Source organism: Tenrec ecaudatus, chromosome 6, assembly GCF_050624435.1.
Source record: "Tenrec ecaudatus isolate mTenEca1 chromosome 6, mTenEca1.hap1, whole genome shotgun sequence".
Lineage (NCBI taxonomy): Eukaryota > Metazoa > Chordata > Mammalia > Afrosoricida > Tenrecidae > Tenrec > Tenrec ecaudatus.
Window position 1 is genome coordinate 89,719,049 of NC_134535.1, and position 22,200 is coordinate 89,741,248.

At 46.6% G+C, this 22,200-nt stretch overlaps 1 protein-coding gene across 2 annotated transcripts in view; it reads right to left on the bottom strand.

Annotated features, from left to right (window-relative positions):
* ANO6 (anoctamin 6) overlaps positions 1–21,856 on the bottom strand; it is a 210,724-nt gene extending 188,868 nt beyond the window's left edge. Inside the window, exon 1 of one of the 2 annotated variants that reach the window (XM_075551843.1) lies at positions 21,457–21,856. In XM_075551843.1, coding sequence (XP_075407958.1) covers positions 21,457–21,529 — 73 coding nt within the window. In that variant the 5' untranslated portion in view covers positions 21,530–21,856. The remainder of the gene's footprint in view (positions 1–21,456) is intronic. The other variant, XM_075551844.1, reaches the window with a different exon arrangement.
* Between the last annotated feature and the right edge of the window lie 344 nt (positions 21,857–22,200).

The window sequence follows — 22,200 nt, forward strand, 5'->3', positions numbered from 1 at the left end:
TTTGCATCACAGCCCAGTGCATAACCACTATGCCACCAGGGCTCCTCATAAGAATATATGCTCCAAAAAGAAGTTGAGAAATCTTTGTTGTGTTTGTTTGTTTTTAAGAAGTATCTCCTCTCACCACCCTCCACCCCACGCCCCATAATACCATTATGTAAGAGAACCCACTGAGCTCACATCTCTAAAAGCAAGTAGTCCTTATGGAAGCATCAGTGTGTGAGTTTATGACGACAGCACAAGCAAACAGAGGTCTCGGTCAGCATCAGCGGTGTTGGTTAACAACTGTGCGGTCAACGCGGAGCCCTGGTGGAACCCTGGGCAATCACTGCGCTGCACACTGAAAGGCCAACCATGAATGAGTCAGAGTCAACTCAACAGCAGGTCTGTTTTTTGGGGTGCAGTTGACAAACCTTTTTAGTTTATAATTGGAAGAGTGGGTTAACTGTTAGGGTTCTAACTGTAAGGTCCACAGTTCAAAGCTACCAGTCACTCCACAGGAGACTCACAGCCTCGGACACCCACAGGCGTAGTTCTACTGAGTACTACAGAATCGCTGTGAATTGAAATCAACTAGGTGGCAGTGAAGTTTCATCTTATAATTTGTATAATAATTACCCCGGTTTTATAAAATCCCTTTGAAAATCCAATGAAAGCTATAGGTTCTTTTCACCAGACAAATATGTTAGTACAATAAACATAACATTTCAAAAACTCACCCTTTAGATCCATAAACTAAAAGAACACCAGTGGAGTATCATGCTTGCACAAAGAAAGTGGCAATTCTTACATTTTCAAAGAAACTAACCAGGAATGGGGGACAACGTTCTTCCAGTGATTAATTATTGAGACTTGATCATTAGGAAAGAGCTATGTTCTTGTTCAAAATCAGGCTCCATTTTTGTTTTTAGCATGAGTGTAGCCTGTCTTGTCTGTCAACTTCCAGTGTGCTCTGAAAATTCATAATTTTAGAGTGGAACAGGGAAACTTTCACACACAATAACACATCAACTACTCTCAACAATGAAGAGAGGTCCAAAGACATTGTGTGAAGAAATGTTTATCCAGAAGGTCTTGTTCAGCATAAAGAATGTATATTTAACAGGGGCAGGTTTCTTGATAGATCGGTTCCAGGAAATGTATCAGCTACTTTTGTAAAATTTTGCCTTATTGCAGGACTCAAACATAAGAAAATCTGTGAAGATGACAGAGGACTGGGCAGTGTTCGTTCTGTGGGACATAGGGTCACTAAGAGTTGGAACCAACTCAAGGGTCCTGAACAAGGCCGCCTGATAGGGGAGAGAAACGAGGATGTCAACTGCTACAGAGCTACAGCCTCTGAAACTCACATGGCCAAATCTATCTTGTTCCGTAGATCGATGAGAGTCAGAAACAATTCAATGGCAGTCGATTGGGGGTTTGTTTGTTTGTTTGTTTGTTTTATTGTCTTTAGCCTTGGTAGTGTAGTGGATTACACATTGGGCTGCTAATCACAAGTTCAGTGCTCTGGGGCAAAAAGAGCAGGATTTCTCTCATGAAGATTGACAGCTTCAGAAACTGTCGCTTCGGACAGACTCGATTCGATGGCAATGAGTCTGAGTACTGTCTTATAGCTCTTTGCAATTCCAAACCATCATGCCCATAACCATGTACACTTGTTTTCTTGCTGAACTGAAAAAGAAAAGGTCTTGTGCACTCTTCAACTCTACAACACATTTTTCTGAGATTCTCTTGATCCTGTCTTTCCCAGGTCGTGAATTGTTCTCTCTCCAGTAAAACTCTGTTCCCGCTTGAAGCAGACTCTGGAATGAAGCTCTATGACAGGTGTGGTAAGAATGAGGCAGGCATCACAAAGAATGCAAAAAGAAACTTTGAATATGCTGCCATCAAGTATTTATTACTGTAGCTTCCTGTTGGATTTGTAAGTTACTCAGAAAGGTTTACATATCGTTTGTTTGCTCAATCAACTATTTGCAATTTTTATTTATAGAACGCAAGGCAAAAAAGACCATCTTGTACAATTTCTATACACCGTTGCTTTGAGAAAAGGAGTTTTGATGTAAATAATTTTCTTCATTCTGCACATTCTTCCTTCTGCTCTAGACGAGAATGCACTATGTACTCTGTGAATTTTCCAGGTTTAATCGGTAGTAATTAGTTGTTGGTATTGTGTGCCAGTGAGTCAATTCAACTCAGAGTAACTCTAACGCACAGTGCGGCTGCCCTACAGTACTCCGGGGCATCCGCGAGGCTTTTCCCTCCGATGCAAAAGCCGGTGGGTTCAAAGCAGCTCTGCGGCCTTGAGTTTCTGGCCTCTCGGAGCAGATTGCTGGCTGCAGTGTGGTCACAGCACTCAGCTGGGAATGAAAAGTCTGTGGCTTACACCGATAAGCTGCTCGGGGCGAGAGCTCTATCAGTCAGTTTCCGTAAAGATCGCAGCCTTACAGCCCCTGTGGGACAGCCCTACACTTGTCCTGCAGCTTCACCGTGCAGAGAATCCTCAGCCTGACGAATGGCAACTGTTTGGGGCTTTCCATGCTTTCTTGAGTGCCCGCCTGCCATCACTGGGAGAAAGGGCCCTCTAGAGATTGCTGCTCGACCAGCTGGACTTTTCTTGGAAGTGAAAGAAGCTAAACTTTGTAGCTTCAAAAAGTTCATAAACACCCCACCCCCCGCGAATGATCTTTTAACTAAAAAAAAAAAGTTCATGGGAATATTCCATTATCTTTTCATTCCATTCGTCCATGGAATTTCAAAAACAACCTTCAGGTTAGCAGTTGAGCGCATAAGCACTGTGCTACCAAGCCTCCTTAGTAATTAGTTAATTATTTTTAAAAAAAATTACCGCTAAGCATCTCTAGTTAGGGGAGGGAACCACACACATAAATTTATCCTTGCTTAATATGGCAGGAAACAGGTCTACAGAAAAATGAGAAGCCTTTTATTCCAGGTTACTTGGGTTGGACAATACAAAAGCGGTGTTTCTAAAAGTTGGGGGTGCATGGAAAAGGGGCGGTGCTGCAGTCTGCCGCCACTGAGCGGGGACTCGATTCTCAATGAGTCAATTCTGACTCATGGCAACCCTACAAGGCAGGATAGAACTGACCCTGTGGGTTTCTGAGATGGTAACTCTTTATGGGAGTAGAAAGCCTCATCTTCCTCCCGCAGAGCTGCTGGTGATTTTGAACTGCTGACCTTGTGGTTTGTAACCCAGTACTCCGCCAGGGCCGTGGTAATGGAGAGATGTGCAGACAGGCAGGCCTGGGGGTTCAGGGGGTTCAAGGAAGGAAAATGCCAAGGATCGTGCTCAAGGTTTAGACGCAGAGCACATTTTTGAGATAGCCCATCGCAGCAAAATCCCCCACCCAGATTCCCTACTTAAGGTGCACTGAGCTCCTGTGAAAGGACTTTAAAAAATAATCTGGGAGTGAACAGCAATGACACAGCATGTTGAATATAATTAATCGTACTGAGTTACAAATATAAAATGGTTTCGACGACGATGGTTTTGATCTGTGTTTTGCCACAATAATAGCACGCACACTCACTGCCACTGGGGGATTCTAGCCCATCGCGACCTTCCAGATGGGCCAAGCCGTCCACACTGCAGTCAATGCACCACTCAACGACTTCACCCTCAGCTCCGGAGAGCTACCTTTGACCAGAATGTTTTCCACAGGACACAGGTTTCTTTTCTGTGGTTTTCCTACATTCCAGCAAACAATTGCTCTTTCTTGGCATCAGCTAGAAGAAGGGCTTCCTCTCTTGTAAGGCAGGTAACTGCTCCTCGCTCTGATTCACAGCTCCGCTGACAGAGCCCGGCTGGTATGACTCATGAAGTGCAGGGAAACTAGTTACGGTGCTTTGATCAGAACTTAGGGCACAGGATTTAAGGCACAGTTCGGTGTTAACCGCTAACTGACAGTTCAACTCCACTCAGGCGCCCCACAGGAGAACCACCTTGTGTCACTTCTGTACAGGTGACGGCAGCCTGGACGACTCTAGGGGACAGTTCCAGTCTGGCACACCAGGTCAGCATGAGTCACAACTCAATGAGGGGCGCCTAACAACAGTGCTCTCATCGAGCCCAACTCCTAGTGACCCTCCGGAGCGGGGGGGGGGGGGGGGGGGCACTGCCCCTGTGGGGTTCTGAGATTGTAAACCTTTCCTTAAAAAAAACAATAACTTTATTTATTTACTTTTAGCTATATTATTGGGGCCTCTTACAGCTATTACAACAATCCACACATCCACTGAGATTGTAAATCTTTATGGGAGTAAAAAGCCTCCTCTTTCTCCCAAGAAATGGCTGCTGGTTTTGAACTGTTGACCTTGTAGTTAGCAGCCTAATGCTCAGCCTACTATGCCATCAGGGTTCCTAATGCAGTATCACAATGACAAAGGGATGAGCGGTGCAATTCACGGTCTGCACTCAGGCCACTGTCATCAGGGTTGATATAGCCCCTCATTTGGGGGAGGGCTGTGTCTACAGGAAAGTGCACAACTAAAAGGCACTAACAAGCGGGGTTATGCTTTGGGCTGCGATCTGCCAAGTCAGCCATTCAACACACCAGCCGCTCCTCCTTTGGAGAAAGCTGGGCTGTCTACTCCCATAAAGAGTCCCAGCCCCAGAAACCCACAGGAGAAGTTCTACTCCATCCTATAGCGTCACTATGAGCCCAGAACCAACTCGATGGCAGTAACATGAACGAGGTACATCATGAGGAAATAGACAGATCGGGGTCCTAGGCATGTTTCTGAGGAAGGAGCTGGACAAGTGGGGGAAGAAACAAAAGAAGAGAGTGAAATCAGAACTGAAACACAAAGTTAAAATTGGGCTAGAGCTAAATGATGAATTCTTCCACACTATCTCCTGCTTGGAGTCAGAATTATTTCCAGAAACAGGGTATGGCTGAGCCTGGAAGTGGGCATTCCCTGATAAGTACCCCCTAAAAACCACTGTGGCAGTTGCATAATCTCCTGTCAACTTGAGTGAAGGGGTGGAGTCTAATCAATCAGGTCACAGCTTAATTGATGCTTCCTTGTGGGCATGGCCTTCTCCTGAGGCTTCTGGAAACTCCTGTCTTTCTGGAGGTGGGACACACACCCTCTCTGCTTCACATTCCTGTTGACAAGTCAGATGGAGCTATTCTGATGGCAGCCAGAACCTTGGAGCTGGAGGAGCCACGTAGAGACCCATGCCGGCTCCGAGATGCTTCCACTGCCACTGGATCCACAAGACTTTCCACCCACTGGCCTGTGACCTTCCTGCATTCAGCATCATTGCATGCATTGTGTGAGTCTAAACAGGAATTTATAGACTGGCATGGGACTTGTGCACTTGATCTGGACTGGGCTGCGATGTTTTCTTAATATACAATTACTCTTGGATAGAAAGTTCTCTCTTACACATATATGAGTGTCTCTGGATTTGTTTCTCTAGTCAACCCAGACTAAGACAGTCACCTACTGTATTGGTCTCTAACTCATGGCAACCCATAGGACAGAGTAGACGTACCCCCCAAAAAAAACCTCCCTGCCACTGACCATAGTAATCCTGTAGGACAGAACAGAACTGCCCCTGTGGATTTCTGAGACTGAAACTCGTTACGGGAGTAGAAAGTTTCATCTTTCTCTTAAAAAGCAGTTGGGGGTTTCAAACTGTTGCCCTTGCGGTTAACACCTAATGTGTAACCCATTATGCCTCCAGGGCTCCTTGAAATGGCCCCAAACACTGCAAACTGACAGAAGCAGTCATCTTTCTCCTGTGGAGTGGCTGGTCGACTGCCATCCTATGACTTAGCAACCAAGCGCTTTACCCACTGAGCCACGGGCTCCTTTGACAACGAGCCCCAGGAGTGGGGGAATAAGTTTTTGAAGCCAAAGGCCAGAAGCCCGCTTTAATTCAGTCAGTGCTGATGACTAATAGTGGAAACCAGATTCAAGAAAACATGAGTCATTCTTAAGGGGAACACTCCGTGTCAATAACGTCTCTGGGAACCTGGAATGCATGTGCTTGGGCAAATATTTTGCAATCTTATAAAGTGCCCCGACTCTGAATCGCTCCTTCATGGAGGCGACGTCATCCTTGTTCCTCAGGCCTCAGAGCTCTTTGGTTTCTAAACGAAGTTAATACCATTTGCTTATAGTATTTTTTGCAAGTAAGAAAAGGATGGACTTTTGGACAATATGAATTATTCCACTTGAGCTCTTCACCCTGAGGGATGGGGCCCAGAAAGGGTTCGTTCTGGGCAGGGGGAGGGGGGGATGCTCGCCAGGAACCTGCCAGTGGAAGATAGCTTGGTGGGGATGTGGGATTAGGGTCTACAATGGGAGCAGGGCCAATAAAAGCTGGATTTCTACCAAGTGAGAGAGGAGGGACGCTGCGTCACACATTCTCTTCCAACCCAAGAAAATATTTGCTAACTTTCTATTATAGGCAAGGCATTGTGTGGGCTGCTAAAGGGCTTACAAAAATAACCCAGACCAGGAAAACACTTGACTTTAAAATAAATAGAGAATTAAAAGGTTAAGTATTGTTAATTTGGTGGCTGTAAGAGATGTTAATACACCCAATGCTTAATTCAAAATACCTTGTCCCCAGATTTTCTCATCGTTAAGATACTACCGGACTCCTGCCCATAGTCCCACCAACCTAGCGGAGTCTCCAAGAACGTTTTGTAAGTGAAAGAAGCCAGGAGCAAGAGACCACATCCCACAGGAGTCCACATGGATGAAGTTCAAAACCAGCAGAACCAAATTATGGTCGAGGCACCAGGACCCTGTAGGACAAGGTAGAACTGCCCCTGTGGGTTTCTGAGAGTGAAACTCCTTATGGGATTAAAAGGACCCTTTCTTTCTCATTCAGAGTAGTTTCCAACTAGCTGACCTTGTAGTTAGCAGCCCAACTAGTAACCTCAAGGCCACCAGGGCTCCTAAGGATGGCAGTAGAAAGTCTGTACGCATTCGTGGGAATGGTGGAAGGGTTGGTAAGAGGGCAGGGGTAATGGAAATATTGTCTGTCTTGCTGCAGGTAGAGGTTATACAACTGTCAACCTGTATCTCAAACCAGGTCGTGGGTTGCACGTCATTGTGTAAGATATACATTTAAGTTGTAAACAGGGCTTTCTCCTCCAAGACACTTCATGGCTGGGAAACTCAATGGGGGTCGTTCTCCCCACCCTATCCAGTTGCTATGAGCAGGTGACTCCACGCCAGGGAGCGAGGGAAGCACAATGCCTAACACCCACTGCTCCGGAGTCCTGGAGTCCGTGCTGACACACGAGTACCAGGTGTTTCAGAGCAGAAGGGCCCCTGCCATCGGTGTTCGAAGGCTGGACGCTGATGGAAGCAGTTCAGGCCTCCTCTCACAGCACTGCTGAAGGCTAAGCTTTCTGTGAGCAGCTGCGAGCAAACTGGCCTCATAAACATGACCGGACATAGGGGGCTCAGAAAACGGTCTGGTGTCTCTTACACAGGATCTCAATGGTATTTGTAAAGGAAAGGTGCCCCGTTTGGAAGGAATTTGATGTCATGGATGCAACCATATATTTAATACTACTGGATGGCAGTCATGTACTGTAGCCAAGATCTTAACACAGAAAAGTAATGAGCAGGACTTTTTAAATAGTAAATAGGATCGGAGAGAGTTTCTTTCTATCCTGGCAACTGAAAACAAAACCCGCTTTCCTTGGTATCTGCATAGCATCCAGGTGTGTCAGCAGGGAAGGAATTCGAGAGAGGGAGTCTCTTTCTTGATCAGGAGTGTCAAGGGGACTGACCTTCGGAGGAGCAAGTGGGAATCACCTGTGGGATTTTCCAGCCGCTCACAAATCCTAGCCCCACCCAAGGGGCTTGGCCATGACTGCCAGCTGAGGTCAGTCATCTTCCGGGCTGGAATGAATCACAACTCCCTCAGGAGCGGTCTGGAAGGCAGGCTGCAGATCCAGAAGCCAGGCTTGTAGCCCCACCTCCCACTCAGACATCAGAAGAGGGAAAGGCGGGACAGAAAGTACTGCTACTTCCTCCTTGCTCCCCTCACCCCTCACCCCCCTACCCCCACCCCCACCTCAATTCAGGGAAACAACACAACATTGCTTCAGCCCAAGCTACCAGCTTCCTCCCCTTTAACTTGAGGGAGAGAGAGGACGCTCCACTGAACGCCATGGCCAAATGCTGTTGCTTTCCAATCCATTCCTGATATTTTAGCCAATTGACCAAGGTATCAAAGAGTGTGCAGTCATCCAGCAACAAGGCTGCTTCCCCACCTCGGCCAGGTGCACATAGAGGAATCAACAGCACAAAGCCGCCTCCTCCGTGTGGGGGATGCCCCAGCACAACTGGAATTGTGGGGTTTGACACGCCCTGCCTTCTCATAGGTTTGTTTATTGCCGAGATCATAATCTAGGACCGTGCTATTTCGGGAACTATGACAGTAACAGCTGCACTTCCCAGCCATCCGCCAGCGAGGACTCAGCCCCTTACAACGGGCCTCAGACCCGCCCAAGCTCTGTTCTCTCTGTGCTATCCTCGTTCAATCTCTTTCCCCACAACCTTTAAATAGCAGTCCCCGATATCCTTCGCTGGCATGTTTCTGTCCTCTGCCTGCTCGTTGAGAACAGGGCCCACATCTGTCTAGTCACCGCTTAGTTCCTGATGGCAAGCGCAGTATCTCAAGGGGCATAACGTTACTAAGTGAAGAGTCCGAGGTTAGAGGCCACCTGTGGAGTGGGGCAGCATGCTTCCACAAAGATTTACCACCGAGAAGCCCTTTGGATCAGATCTTCTCTGTCCAGAGGGCCACTAAGAGTCAGGGTCAACATGATGGCTTTGGGTTTGGCTTTTGTGGTTTAGAGCAATCCCTGGCATACAGATGGGGCTAGATCGTAGGAAGAGAAATGAATTTCTGGATGTGCTTCTGGTTTGGGTTTTAACACTTATTAGGATGCCAGCTTCACGTAAGATGAGACCCTTTCTATCTTGTCCTATAGCCCTGTACCTTAAACAGCACAGGGCCCATCAGACAGCTTCAAGAAATGCTTACTAGATTAGCACACACTGTGAGGTGAGATCCATTCAGTGCTCCGAACTAAGTAAAATCTCCACATGCATGCTTTTCTAGAAGCCCAGGAGACCCAATTGATGAAAATCACAAATCCCACAGTCAGCTTGCAGAGCAGTTTTTTTTCTCTCCAAATAAGTTAATCAAGATCATGTCTGAACTCCTCAAAATAAGTATTTTGCAATATAAAACAAGCCGCTAGCCATAGCTTGGGCAACAGTAACTCTCAGGAAAACCATGATTACCCCATTGCTTAAAAGCCATTCGCTGTGTTTGCTTATCCTCACGGAGGAAGGCAGGGCCTGTTCGGAAATGTTCACATCACTCTATGATTTGTAGGCGGCGATGTGCCTGTTACAGAAGCGTGTGCCCAGTGGGTTCTACACACGGTTTATATTTAAATGGAGGCAGGGGGTGAGGGATCCAGGAGAACCCCCTGGGAATGCTGGAATCCAGTGGATGACAAAATCTACAATTCTAAGTAAGTGCAGCATCTTAGGGATGGAATTATAGCTTCTACTGAAAAGTCACGTCTATGGACAGCTTAAAGCAAGTAATCTGAAATCAACTGCATTTGAGGATGGAAACAGTTGCCTCTCTTTCACTTTGTTTTCACACCCCAAGTGGAATGACATCTTCAAACTTTCTCTTAAGCCTGTGCATGCTGGAGGGGGCCTGCCAATATTTCTTACATTCTAACAATTGGATAAAGACTGTCACTCCCAAACATGGAATGAGAAACATATGAGATGGAAAATATTATTTCAATAGGTACTTTGAAAACAGGGTAAAGATTATTTATATATATAAATTTTTAAAAATTCAAATGATAAGGGGATTGATTTCTTCCTGTGTTTCCACCTCCTATCAGTTTGCTCAGAATCACGGTCATCTCTTTGAACAGATTGTGAGGTTAAAACTGTTCAATAAATATTCAACAAACAAAAACTTGAGTATCTTCAGCAAAGTAAACATTTCTGTTTTTTGTTTGTAACAAAAAAATGCTTTTTTTAAAGTCGGCATGGTCAAAGTGTGGAGAAGTATATTTAGTGCTTAATACATGGGATCTTACATTATTGGCTAAGTTAAGAAATTCTGTTTCTTACACTTTGACTTTGCCACTAGTGTCATTTGACATTCCATGATGAGCCTTTAGACTGGATTCTCTTGCCTTTCTCATTAAAATCTATGAAGAGTAATGCCAAAATGTGTTTGTAAAATGCATCTACTGGGAAACCCAATTTAAGTTACTCCCATCCACTTATATTTCTCCATCCTTAGCTGTGTTATAATGACTATAGGCTGCGATATTGAATGTCTATCAGGTGCCACGCTGTGGAGTGGTGGCTCAATAGTAGAATCCACTTCAAGTGGAAGAAGTGGGCGTGACTCTCCTTCAAGGCACCACCTCAGGTAGCCACCACCTGTCAATCAGAGGTGCCTTATGTGTTGCCAGGTGCTTATCAGGTTTCAGTGGAGCTTCTAGAATGTGATAAACTAGGGGAAAAAAAACCCTGGTGATCTACTTTGGGGGAAAAAAAATCAGCCAATGGGAGCCTGTGGATCACAATGGTCCAATCACACACACATGGGGTTGTCCTGCTGTGGTCAAAGCAGCTCACCGCCACCAACACCAGATTCCCAAGAGTTTTCCTTCATACTTTTCCCCTTACAAAAATCCTGTGAAATAAGTAACGCTACTTCTCCTGTATTATGACTCCTTGTTGTTGCTATCTGCTGCTGTGGAATCACCCCCATTTGGGTCACAGAGAAATGAAACCGCATTCCGCTCCACACCATCTCCAAGCTCCGTGGAGGACCATTGGGATCCGCCGGGTTTTATTGGGTGGTTTTTAGAAGATCACCAGGCTTTTCTTCCTCATCCATCTTAGTCTGGAAGTTACATGGAAGCCTCTTAAGCATTATGGCGACACACAAACCTCTGCCAACATGCAGGGAATGGCTGCGCAGGAGGTACAAACCAAGGTCTCCGGAATGGATGGGGACAATCCTGCCACCCAGCCACTGTGCCTGCCTAGTTATTCTCCCTGCCACGATGTTGATCTGACCAGGAAACCAAGGTGCTTACGTTACAAAAAGCTGCCCAAGGATTCACCTATATTCAAACCCCGTCTTTCCTTATCAGTTAGGTCTGCAGTAGTTAATAACCTTCAACCGTGTACTCAATCATTCAAAGAAGAGAAGTGGACTGAGCAGAAGCAACAGCGTTGCCATATTTGGCCTCAGAAAAGCCAGGGTCCCCTCCTACAGTGGCAGAAAGCACCTTCCAACAGAGAGTTATCCTTCCTTATTAGATTTCAGTATAATCTGATTCAGGCGTTCCTTCCTGATAGGTCCCTGAGCCCCATCCAGGGTGTGAAGGGTGGGGTTTCATCAGGGAGGTGTGAAAAGGGAGACCGGGACCCCAGATCCAAGTGGCGTCCCACAGTTCCCTGAGGGTGGGTCTGCAACGCACCAGGGCAAAGGAGTGGCTAGGAAGGCTTTCTCTCGGAGACTCGGGACAATCTCCAATCCTTTGGCCTTGGGTGATGCAGATGTGATAAACTAACAGAAACATTAAAAGTCCCAGTCTACCCCACAGGTGCCCTGAAAGGCAGGCCAGTTAATCTATTTGCCAAGCAGCCTGAAACCCCAAGTACAGTTCTACTTGGATACATGGTGGGTGCAAGGAGTCAGACTAGGAGGACTCTGGAGACCCACTGGGCCCAAACAGTGGCAGCCTGCCCACCTCTGGTGGAAACCGGGGAGGTGGGGCAGGGAAGGGGAAGGTTAAGGGAAGTCAAATTGGTTTTTAACATCAGGTCCATGACCCCTCGCCTCACTTGCCTGTGACCTCCTATCCTCACCAAACAGTGAGCTCTCAATGACCCTTCCATGTTTCCTGTAATAACAGGGGAACCTCCCAGAACCCTGGTCCGGTCTCCTGTGAGCTTCCAAAGGGTCACTGTGAAATAAAAGCTATTTATTTCTCGCTTGACTTCCTTCTTCGGTCCTTGGACGTTCCGTTATAAGGTGACAGTGGGAACCCACAACGTGATGGGGACTGCCTCGCAGTAACGGCTCTAGGAGACACGGGCAGGAGGCGCCTGCACATCTTTGGCCCCAGGAGACAGTGACAATTTGGTCCCATCCTTCCCTACTTTCAGAGTCACCGGGGAGTCAACCTAGGACCCTTTATTGTTTTTTAATTTATTTTATTTATTGTTCACTAGTTGGGATTTAACCTATCATTCCACATTTCAGTCACGTCAAGCAGGATTGTACAACTGCTAGCACAATCAGTTTCCAACCGTTCTTTTTCTACATGGACTCCGTGACACTGTTGGACCCTTCATTAAGATTCACCGAGAGAGATTCCCCCTGAAATAGATTTCCTGGAATTGGGAGAAAACTGTCAAGTCCATCGGAACATCTGTGATGATACAGGGGGTTCAGGGTGGGGAGGCGACAGAAAGCACACAGACAAAAATTATCTCTTGGCAGAAACCCCATGCTACCCTTCAACGTCTTTATCTGTAACTACATGTGCCTGCGACCGTCATGCTTGTCCTCAACGTGACGCTTACTGAGCAGTTCTTGCAGCCACAACCTTCTACAGAACCATATGAAACAGCGAGGCCTCGGGATTTAAACACAAGACATCATTGGTCCTAGCGGCTAAGAGCGCTAACCCAAAGGCTGGAGGTTTGGGTCCACGCAAGGTGTCTCGAAAGAAAGCCTGCAAAAAAATCAGTTGTGGAAATTTCCAGGAAGCACAATTCTGTTCAGATACAAAGGGGTCCAGGGCATCAGAATTCGCTACATGGCAACTGTTGCTTCGAGTCTGAAAGTAGCATTCCCACCACTTCGTTACAGAAAAGAATGTTTGCTTATTCCTGCCCCCCCTCACCCCCCTGGAGTGTGTCCTGAGTGAGAAGTACACCACCCAACACGGAGCAAACCACCTTGCCTCCTTCCACCAATCGCACAGGGCTAAAGAAATGGGCTCAAGGAGGCTGGCACACCTGGCTCAGGTGTTCTAGAGGACCAGGCCGGATACAAGCCAGGCCCCTTGCCTCCTTCCGCTGTACTGCTGTACGTCCTCAGGGGCTAACGACCCTTTTCTTTATAAGTCAGTTCTCTCCCCTTCCTCAGTTCCTTTTTCTCTCCCCACCCCCACCTCATGCTCTCTCCATCAGCAGTAGCTAAGGACCTTTTTATAGAAAGGTTTGTTCTCTAACTTTACTTTTCATCTTATTTTGTCCTTTTAAAAAATGTATTATTAATTAGGATTTAATACCTATATCATTCCATAATCCACTCAAGTCAATTGTTACCACAGTTTCCAGACATTCTTTATCTACATGGACTCCTTGACTTCGTCTCCCCTTTACCTCCACCCCCCACTGCATCCCCTTCCCAATTTTTCCCTCTTTAGAATTAAGTCCTGCCCTCAAGAAACCAAAAAGAAAAGAAAACCTTTTAATATATCCTTATCTTTTTCTTTCTAAAGAAGTATCTAGGAACAGTGAACTTATACCTCATTTCTTTGGTTTTTGTACCACATAGAAAATGCATTTTTTTGGCAGTGGGTGTATATTGGTTGGTGGTTTTAAAAGCGATTACATGACATGGAAAGCGTTTGGGTGGCACTGTGGGATAAGCGTTGGTGTCAACCACAGTGTTGGTGGTTCTAAAGCACTAACTGCCCCGTGAGAGAAAGATGAGGGTCTGGCTCCAGTACCGTTTGGGAACTCTATTTGGAGTAGCTATGAGGCAGAACTGACTCAAGAGCAGTGAGTTTGTATCTTATATTTGGCATTAATTCAGTACTCAGGAACTGTTTGAAGATTTTAGTGATAAATACTTTTGCTTGAAAACTTAGCACAAAACGAGAAAAAAAATCTTACTTAAAGTTGTAACTGTGGGAGAATGAGACATCATCTGTATGACTCAAAAAACAAAAATGAAGCCGTCGCTTTGACTCTGGCAAGTCAGAGATTATTTTTCCAAAAATAGATAGAATATCTGCAGAGATTATGAAAATCCCAGCTATGTAAAAACATTCTTCGTTTATATGAAACAAGCTGCATAAGCCAGCCTGTAATTTGCATAATTATACTCTGAGAAAGAATATCTATTTATGTGCCTGTGACCCAGGGCTAAAGTTCTATCATATATGAAATAAAAATTATAGAAAAGAGAATTATACAGACCAATGTCCTCCCAACAACCCAATTTACTTCAAGTGTCTGTATTTTAAAATAATGTGGAAAATAGTAAAGGTTCAGTGTCCTATAATGAAAGCAGTAAACATAAAAGCAACATCTGTACTTCACAAAGGAATATTTTGCTCTTTTTTTTTTTTTGGCTGCTGAATAACTTCAGAGCAGCAAGTTCTCTCAATTAGTATGCAGACATGTAGCCAGGGCAGTAATAAATACCATGGCAGAGAAAGTTGCCTATTAACCCTTCAACTTGTCTTCTATGCCTGTTTCATCTGGTGTATTTTGGTTGAATAGCAACTAAATTGGTTTTTGGTCCTGGTCCAGCATAATCTATTGTTGACATATGTGTCTAGAATTCCCCAAACTGGCTGTTTCTTGGGATGGGTGCTAATTAATATTAGTCGCAGCGTTTAAGGGCAAAGTGCGGCTAAAGCCAGAAAGAAAACCACAGACAATCACTTGATTGCTTTAAATTCCCACAATCGATCGGTACCTATGATTTACCAATCTGCCACGAAGTACCCTTCTTTGGTTGAAAACAGTTGGAAATGAGATTTTTCTGTTGTAAAACCAAATATCTTTGCACAGGCCTTGCTCTGAGTACATTGTACCAGAGGCAGAGCAAGCAACTTAAATCATGGGGCAACCAAAGCATCCGTTACAATCTAAAAAACAGCACCTTAGCAAATGTTTGGTTGTTGAATACAAAACTGAAATGTAGACCTAAGCCACAATAAAAAGTTACAAACAACAAAATCCAAATCGTGTGGAATGATTTCACTCTCTGAAAGCTGTGCTTGTGTTGCATCCAAAAAACAATGAGTATGTTTATAAGGAGGCCGGGGAAACTTCTGGAAAGCAGTGATATGATTTTGATAGCTGAACATGAAAGAAAAATCGTGGCTGTCGACTTGCAACTGAAAATTACAAAAAGCTTCCAAAGGGGGGCAATTTGATGTTAAAATTGAGAGACTTTCACAGCCATCCCAGTAGAGAATATGTCATTCCAATACCCTTGCTGCAGGGAATAAAGCAAAGATGACGTCAAGATTTATTTTTTGAGAAATCAAGATGCATTCAGCAGTGTCCAGGGAACTGGGCACTTGTCCCACTTCCTCACGGGCCCTCTCCACCCTCCACAGCTGGCTCAAGTGTGCCTCGCAGAGATAGCTGTGTTGGATTCCTTTCAACGACCTTCCCTGCTTCCTCCTTGTGCCACCACTGGGCCTGGTACATAAGGTTGATAACAGCCTTCATCAGAGATTACTGTGCTTATCTGTTCGCCTGTTTATCTCCTTCCCAGATGGTGAGCTCCGGAGGTCAGCCACCCGAAAACTAAGCAGAGTGCCTGATAGAATCCGTACCTCGACCTTTCTAGAACAGTTGACTAAGGGAATTCCCAAAGCGCCTTAGGAGGAGAGAATGCTATCAAGGCCACAAAACCACTAAGCATTATGCTATCAAATTAATTCAAGAGGAACTGGCTCTTTCCACAATTGTTTGGGAAGCGTCTACCAGATTCCCACCCAGTGCCATTCTAGGTACTACTGACAGAGCTGAGAACAAAGCACACAAGACCCCTGTTGGGAGGGAGGTTGCATTTTAAGAGGGAGGCAAGGGAGAGACATATTCTTTTTATCCTATTAATGGAATGTCTATCATGTTTGGATATTTGGGGACCTTTGGGCTGGGTGAATCAGCACTGGTTTTCCGGGTTGGTGACGGGCCTGGGTGAGGGAGAGGGGGGCCCAGAGGAAAAGGAGCTGAGGCTGGAATGGCCAGGAGAGGGAATAGGCTGAGCCAAGTAAGAGGAGAAAATGCTGAGACTTGTTGGAACAGCAGAAAAACCACTCCCCTCCTTAGTGAACACCCCCACTTTCCACCCAATCACCAAACTGAAATCTACAAGTCATCTTGGACGCCTCTGCGGGCTGAACAGCATCAGTCTCAGAAGCCTTATGGAGGCTGTCTTTTAGAAGCTCTGGAGCCTACTCTGGCCATTGTAAGCATTTCTGTCTTTCTTAGTAGTGTGCACTCTATTCATGATTTACCAGGCAAATTAGGTCCCCATTCAGCAATTGTTACAAGAATGTGTGAGCATTTCAGAACTCAACATCCAGAAAGGCTTGCTTCTACCATCTGCTTTCTCCACTCGGCTTTCCAACAGGCTGCCAGAGATAGCTTCTCAAAAGCACATCCAATCGTATCTACTCTCCCCTCCCGAAAACCTTTCCATTGTTCCAAATCACAGGCAGGATGAAACCCCCAATGCAAAAAACGTGTGGAAAATTCTTCTGGGTATTGACCCTCCCTGCCTTTCCAGCCTCATGAAGGGTCTCTTCAGCTAAAGACAACCACGGGGAACCCCCTAACTCTTCCCCACGCCCTGCCTATCAGCACTGGTCTCAACTCTGCCCTGTGAAGCTCTCTCCCAGCCTCCTCCTAGGGAGGTGGACACGCCTCCCCAGTGACACCACAAAGGTCTGCTTTGAAGAAGCCCTCCTCCGCATAGCAAGGGGGATGTGTCTAACTCACTGTTACTCTTGCAGCAACTAGCCCACCCACGGGCTCGGGTGAGGAAAGCGAAAAGTTAGCTTGGCTGCTAACCTCATAGTCAGCCACGGCAAAGGCTGACCAAACTCCAGGAGCAAAGGCCTGCTGATCAGCTTCCATAAAGATGATGCCCGGTTTCCCCGAAAATAAGTGTCTTATATTAACTTTTGCTCCTAAAGATGCACTAGGTCTTATTTTCAGGGGATATCTTAGTTTTCCATGAAGAAGAATACGGTACACATTTATTGTTTATTGTTTTATTAAAAGAGACCTAGCACTTCCTGTCTGCTCCAGCTGCACTGCGGCCAACAGTGAGCTGTGCAGCGGCGCCCGCTGTTATGGTGCAGAGTCCAGAGTTACAGTAGCTTTGGGGAGGAGGGGGGGCTTGTTTTCAGGGAGGTCTTATTTTCAGAGGATGATTTATATTTCAATGAGAAGCAAAACTGTAAGTAGGTCTTATTTTCGGGGGATGTCTTACTTTCGGGGAAGCAGGGTAGCTATGAAAACGCTGCGGAGCACAGTTCTCTGCCACACATGGAGTCAAAATCAACTCAACAGTAATGGGTTGGATTTAGGCTTAGGCAACCTCTAGCCCAGAACCTAACCCTGTACCTAGGAAATAGGATTGCTTCATTATGGTTAATGAAGGAAAACTGGGCTAGGGCCCGCCTGACAAGGATTAAACATGAAGTAGGTAGAGAGGGCATGGAGACAGTGTGCAAAGAACAGCTTCTGAAAATGTGACCGTGAAACTCAAACTCACTGCCACCGAACTGCTCCCAACGCACAGTGACCCTATAGGGCAGAGCAGTACGGCCCCTATGGGTTTCCCAGGCTGTAAATCATTACAAGAGCAGAAAGCCTCATTTACCGCTCCAAGAGTGGCTGGAGGATTTGAACTGCTCACGTTGCAGTTAGCAGCCTAATGGGTAACCCACTTTAGAGCTACAGCTGTGACCATTCTCTCTCATAGGTAAGACAATGAGGCCATGACCTCTCCCACTGCCCTACAGACAAGATAATTGTGTGGAGAATAAACATCATAATCAAACCCATTGCTCCCATGGAAACCATCTACAGTGACCCTAAGGGCAGAGCAGAACCGCCCTGTGGGGTTTACAAGACTGCACTCTCTACAGAGGCAGGCAGCGACATCTTTCTCACAGAGCAGCTGGTGGCTTCTAACCTCAAACTTTTTTGTTAGCAGCTCTGTGCTTGACCACTGCATCACCAGGGCTCCCCACACCAGCGTGGAAGCCTAAAGTAAACAACCAACCAACTCACCAAAAACCCGGTTTACCTATAAATAAATGGCTAGTCCCTGATAAGCGTACTGCTGTAGAGTGGATTCTGACCCATAGCAACCCACTAGACAGGGTGGAATTGCCCCCTGTGACTTTCAGAGAAGGGAGTAGAAAGCCTCATCTTTCTCCAGAGAAACGGCTGGTTAATAGAGATACTCCTATCACATCTACATCAACAGGAAGAGATGCTGGATTCAATGCTCTGACAACAGGGGGGAGGGGTGTGGGCTGGGCAATGTTAAGAGGCAAAAGAGGAAAGGTCCCTATTCGAGACACACAGGCTGGCTAACACACAGAACCAGCCTCCTGGGACTTACAAGAACACATGAACTCTACCAGAGCAGTGAGTGTTATGAGCCAAGGGATTTCCTGCCACAGGAACTGCCTCAGTGTAAGTTCTGTGGTTGGTTGGTTGCTGGAGCTTAGAAAATACTTGGTTGTTTGCAAAAGTGTTCTCATGCCAACAGGTTGCCTCTGGTTAACAAGTCTTTGGGCTTAACTTCTGGCCAGGAGTTCAGCAAATAAAGGAAAGCTACCCATGGCAAGGATTTGCCATCTTTGATTCTGTCGATCAGTTCATTCCAAACAAGGGGCGATTCTGACACTTAAACGTACTAAATGGGACTTCAAAAGTAGGATCAAACCCACTGCTAACTAGGCCGCAAATTACTACAAGCTAGAGGGCAGACTTCTATAGATGCATAAAAATCATCTATGATATAACCAGGGAACACATCTAGTAAGAAAATTAGTTTCCTTTTTTTTCCCCCTCTTGAGAAAATAGCCTATGGTAATGTCTGATGTTTTATTTAAGTGCTTATGTCAAAGTAACTCTCTCCTCTTCTGAATTATAAAGATAATATTTATGGAGGGACAGCAGAGACACCTTTGTCGGTCAGAGTTTGAAATTATTATACAACTCTTGGACGTGACCGTCAAGGACTAACTCTTAACATAAGCCAACATGATGAAAACAGAAGCAGAGGTTAACATTATAATCTTCATTTCATCATCACCTCCTCTCTCATAGTTGGAAATCAATTATTTTGTAAAAGGCAATGCAACATGGTCAGCCTATTTCTGCTAACCTTCAGAGAAGGTTTATACTTTACAATTACACACATTTTCCATGGACATGATAAAACATTTTCTCTTGATATAAAAATCACTGAAATTGATATTGGATATGTTTTTTTTTTAAAGAAAGTCAACTAAAAAGTTCTGAGATTTGTTTAGATCCTACTTGTGCCGTGGCATAAAACATGTTGAATTGGCTCCATGTATAAAAACACCAACATCATAGCCATTGGAGGTCAAGGTGAAAGATGGGCAGGAGTAACATATGTAACTGTTTTCTCAACTATATCTACACGTTTTTTGACTCTCTAGAGCCAACATGAATTACAACCATACTTTGTTTAAGAGTATAGCCACACACTTAAGATTAATTTTATGATGCCTCATCAGTTAAAAACAGACTAGACCAAATTAATTTCACCCTAAACTGAGAATCTATTGACAGTATCGTAAAACAAAGCTCAGAGCTTCTTGCTTTTATCAATTTCCATTTGACATTTGACCTTCATTTACAAATACTCATTATAAACGGTTACACTTTACCTAAAAGTCAAGGGTATTTTCCTCTGGAGCAGATTGTGCTGTCTTTATTACAAAACATTTAAGCCTGCTCCTCTGACTTACCCTTTCAGGTAATCATCATTAAGTGCTAAATTCTGATAAATAGTAGCATCCTGCATTGTCTGACAGAATGATCGCCTAGAAAGAGGTTCAATTTGCATAGGTCGTGCGATTCAAAACAAAACCAAAAAACAGGGTTTGAATCCTAACTCGCTGTGAAAGGCCAATCAGAGCATCTCTGAACTTCAGGTCACTAATAAATGGTTCTCAAATGAATAAAAGATACATAAAACCAGAGCCATGGATTGTAATCCCCTCTATTCAATTCATCCATGGTCAATGAGGAAGGTACCCAGTTCTTTGGATTGTCCTCAGGTGCCTCAGAGACTTGATTATGGACAACAGAACCAAACACTGCCTGGCCCAACACCGTCCTCACCAGACTCCCTGTTTGAGGCCATCTTTGCCCCCACTGTATCGCTCTGCCCATCCAGCTTGTCCAAGGTCCTCTTTTATGCTGACCCTCTACCAAACACGAAGTCCTTCTCCAGGGACTGGTCCCTTCTTGGGAACATGTCCAAAGAACATGCCACCTAAACCCCGTCCCTTGACCCCCACACCCCACCCTTACTAATAAAGAGCATTTTGACTGTACTTCCTACAGAGATTTCTCCATTCCTCTAGCAGTCCTGGGTGCACAATTTCAATGAGCAATTCCCAAAAATGTGCAAGGCGACGCCATGCTTGCTTCCTAAAAGAAAGTTACTTTTAAGTTACGGCAGAAGAATGGGGCTTCAGGACTTGAGCAAGCATCATTAGCTTTCCAGACCAACTTGACATTCAGAAGACTGATGGAGACTCGGCTGAACAGACACCGGGTGGTAATCGAATTGCCGGTCGTCTGGAGGAGCCCGATGTATGCCATTACTACCCGGACAGGCTCTCTTTAGAGACCTGCCCTTCTCCGGAGCTCCAATTACATTTCCCTTTCTCTTCCTCACCTCCCCCCACCCTTTTGTTTGCTTCTCCCCAGCCCACCCTGCCTTTTTCTCTTTTCACGCTTCTTTCCTGACAATAGCTGAAATAGCTCTCCCAACGCTCGGTCTCCTGGGTCTGAGAATTGTTCTTTCTTAACTAGAAAAGAGAACCCCCAAAGCTTGTCTGTCCGCCCCTGAGCCCACAAGGAGAAGGCAAAGCCCCCGCGGTCCGTCCCACCCAGGGCGTCCTCCTCCGACCAGCCCCCTCGCAGGCTCTGCCGGGGGATCGGGCCCCGGCCACAAATCAGTTCCTCGGGAATTTCGCTTTGGAGAGGATCCAGGTGGGTCCGCGCCCAGGCGTGTTCCCCCCGCCTATGGGCACGTCCCGGGCTCGGCTCTGCGGAATCCCCGGCGTCGGTTCCACAGGGAGGAAATGAGCCAAAAGTCGTGCTTCTGAGTCAAGACTTCCGCACCGAGGCGGACCCCTCCTAGCGTGCCGGGCCATCACCGTGACCCGGAGTCCCGCTCCCCTCGCCGGCCGGCCGCTCAGGGGACAGGGGCCCCGGTGGGCGAGGCGAGGCCAGGCGGGGCACTGCGGGCCCCGGGCCGCCTTCCCGCGCGCCCCGGGCCCGCAGCTCGCTCCGGTGCAGGGCGGGGACTCGGCGCCCCCGCGCCCGGGCGGGCCCCTCACTTACTGATGTCCTGGTCGTCGTCGTCCTCCTCCTCCTCCTCCATTTCTAGCAGCGTGTCCCGGGTCATCATCTGCATGGCACCCCGAAGGCAGGGCTCGGAACTTGGCGCGAAGTTAGGGGCTCCCGGGCTGGGCCGGGGCGACCGCAGGGACGCGTCTGGTCCGCGGCTCCGCGCAGCCGGCGCTCGGCGAAGAGGAGCGGAGGCTGCCGGTGACTCTAAGCCAGCGCCCGGGGCCACAGCTCGCCAGCCGTGCGGGCCGGGCCACGGAGCATGCCCAGTGCGAGAGCAGCCGGCTGCGGAGTGATCGGACTTCCCGGCTTCTCCAGCGCCCAGAAGGAAGTCGGGAGAGGAGCGGGAGGTGTTGGCGTTGGCGTTCTGCAAGACAGTGAACTTGCAAAAGCGAGAGGGCGCGCGCGCGCGCGTACACACACACACACACACACACACACACGCGGGGTGGAGTGGACAGGGTGCCCCAAACGAGGCAGCTTTCTGTTGGAAGGTCATATATGGACACATCCTGGTGCTTGGCTTGAGTTGACTAATGTGACTGGAGAGAGAGCAGAGACTTGGAGCAAGCACTGCAGCTAGCTCACCAAGAACCCTGAAGACAGCTGAGCTGAACGGTGCTTCCAGGTGCCGTGGAACGAACTCACCAAGGCTCTTCAAGGATCAGGTAACTCTGGCCCCGAAAGCGCAGTAAAGCATGTTCTGTGGAGGAAGCAAAGAGGGGCATTACAGAAGAG